The following is a 588-nucleotide window of genomic DNA, read 5'->3' as shown; positions in this document are numbered from 1 at the left end:
CTCACACACACACACACACACACACACACACACACACACACACACACACGTAAAGACCAGGGTTGAATTAGGAAAGAAAATGGATTTCTCACTTTCAGAATCTGTGTGAGTTTGATCAAAGAGCAGTCTTCATCAGGTAAGATATTGACTGTTCATAATCTTTCCACAGAACCCTACTTTAAACTACCTTAACTTTTGCTTTAAAGTCCTTTAGGTTTTACAAAATACTTGATAGATTTAATCAATTTTTTTCTGTCTTACGTTTTTGCAAGTTTTAACATCTTGACAATGTCTAAAACCAGGTTTTCCAGAGATGCAACAACCAGATGGAGGGATGGAGCAAAAAGAAGTGGACTTGGGAGATCTCTTTGCTCCAGATGGTGCTGTTGATCTTATCAGTTTTATTCTTACCGGTTCTTGAATAATTAACACAACTGCAACATGTTACCTTCTTCACAGAGCTCCCTGTCATCGAGCAGAGAATGGTGTTTCCACCATTGAAACGAGGTAATCCATCCATCCAACTATCCATCCATCCATCAACCCATCCATCTATGCATCCATCCATCATCCATCCATCCAACTATC

The 588-nt window shown here is 39.3% G+C and overlaps 1 protein-coding gene across 1 annotated transcript in view; it reads left to right on the top strand.

Annotated features, from left to right (window-relative positions):
- ecm1b (extracellular matrix protein 1b) overlaps nucleotides 1-588 on the top strand; it is a 13,586-nt gene that overhangs the window by 7,866 nt on the left and 5,132 nt on the right. Inside the window, exons 3-4 of the mRNA XM_037676951.1 lie at nucleotides 303-380; nucleotides 460-507. Of these exons, the coding sequence (XP_037532879.1) occupies nucleotides 303-380; nucleotides 460-507 (126 nt within the window). The remainder of the gene's footprint in view (nucleotides 1-302; nucleotides 381-459; nucleotides 508-588) is intronic.

Source organism: Nematolebias whitei, chromosome 5, assembly GCF_014905685.2.
Source record: "Nematolebias whitei isolate Nwh7 chromosome 5, NemWhi1, whole genome shotgun sequence".
Lineage (NCBI taxonomy): Eukaryota > Metazoa > Chordata > Actinopteri > Cyprinodontiformes > Rivulidae > Nematolebias > Nematolebias whitei.
This window is presented reverse-complemented; position numbering and strand designations above follow the sequence as displayed.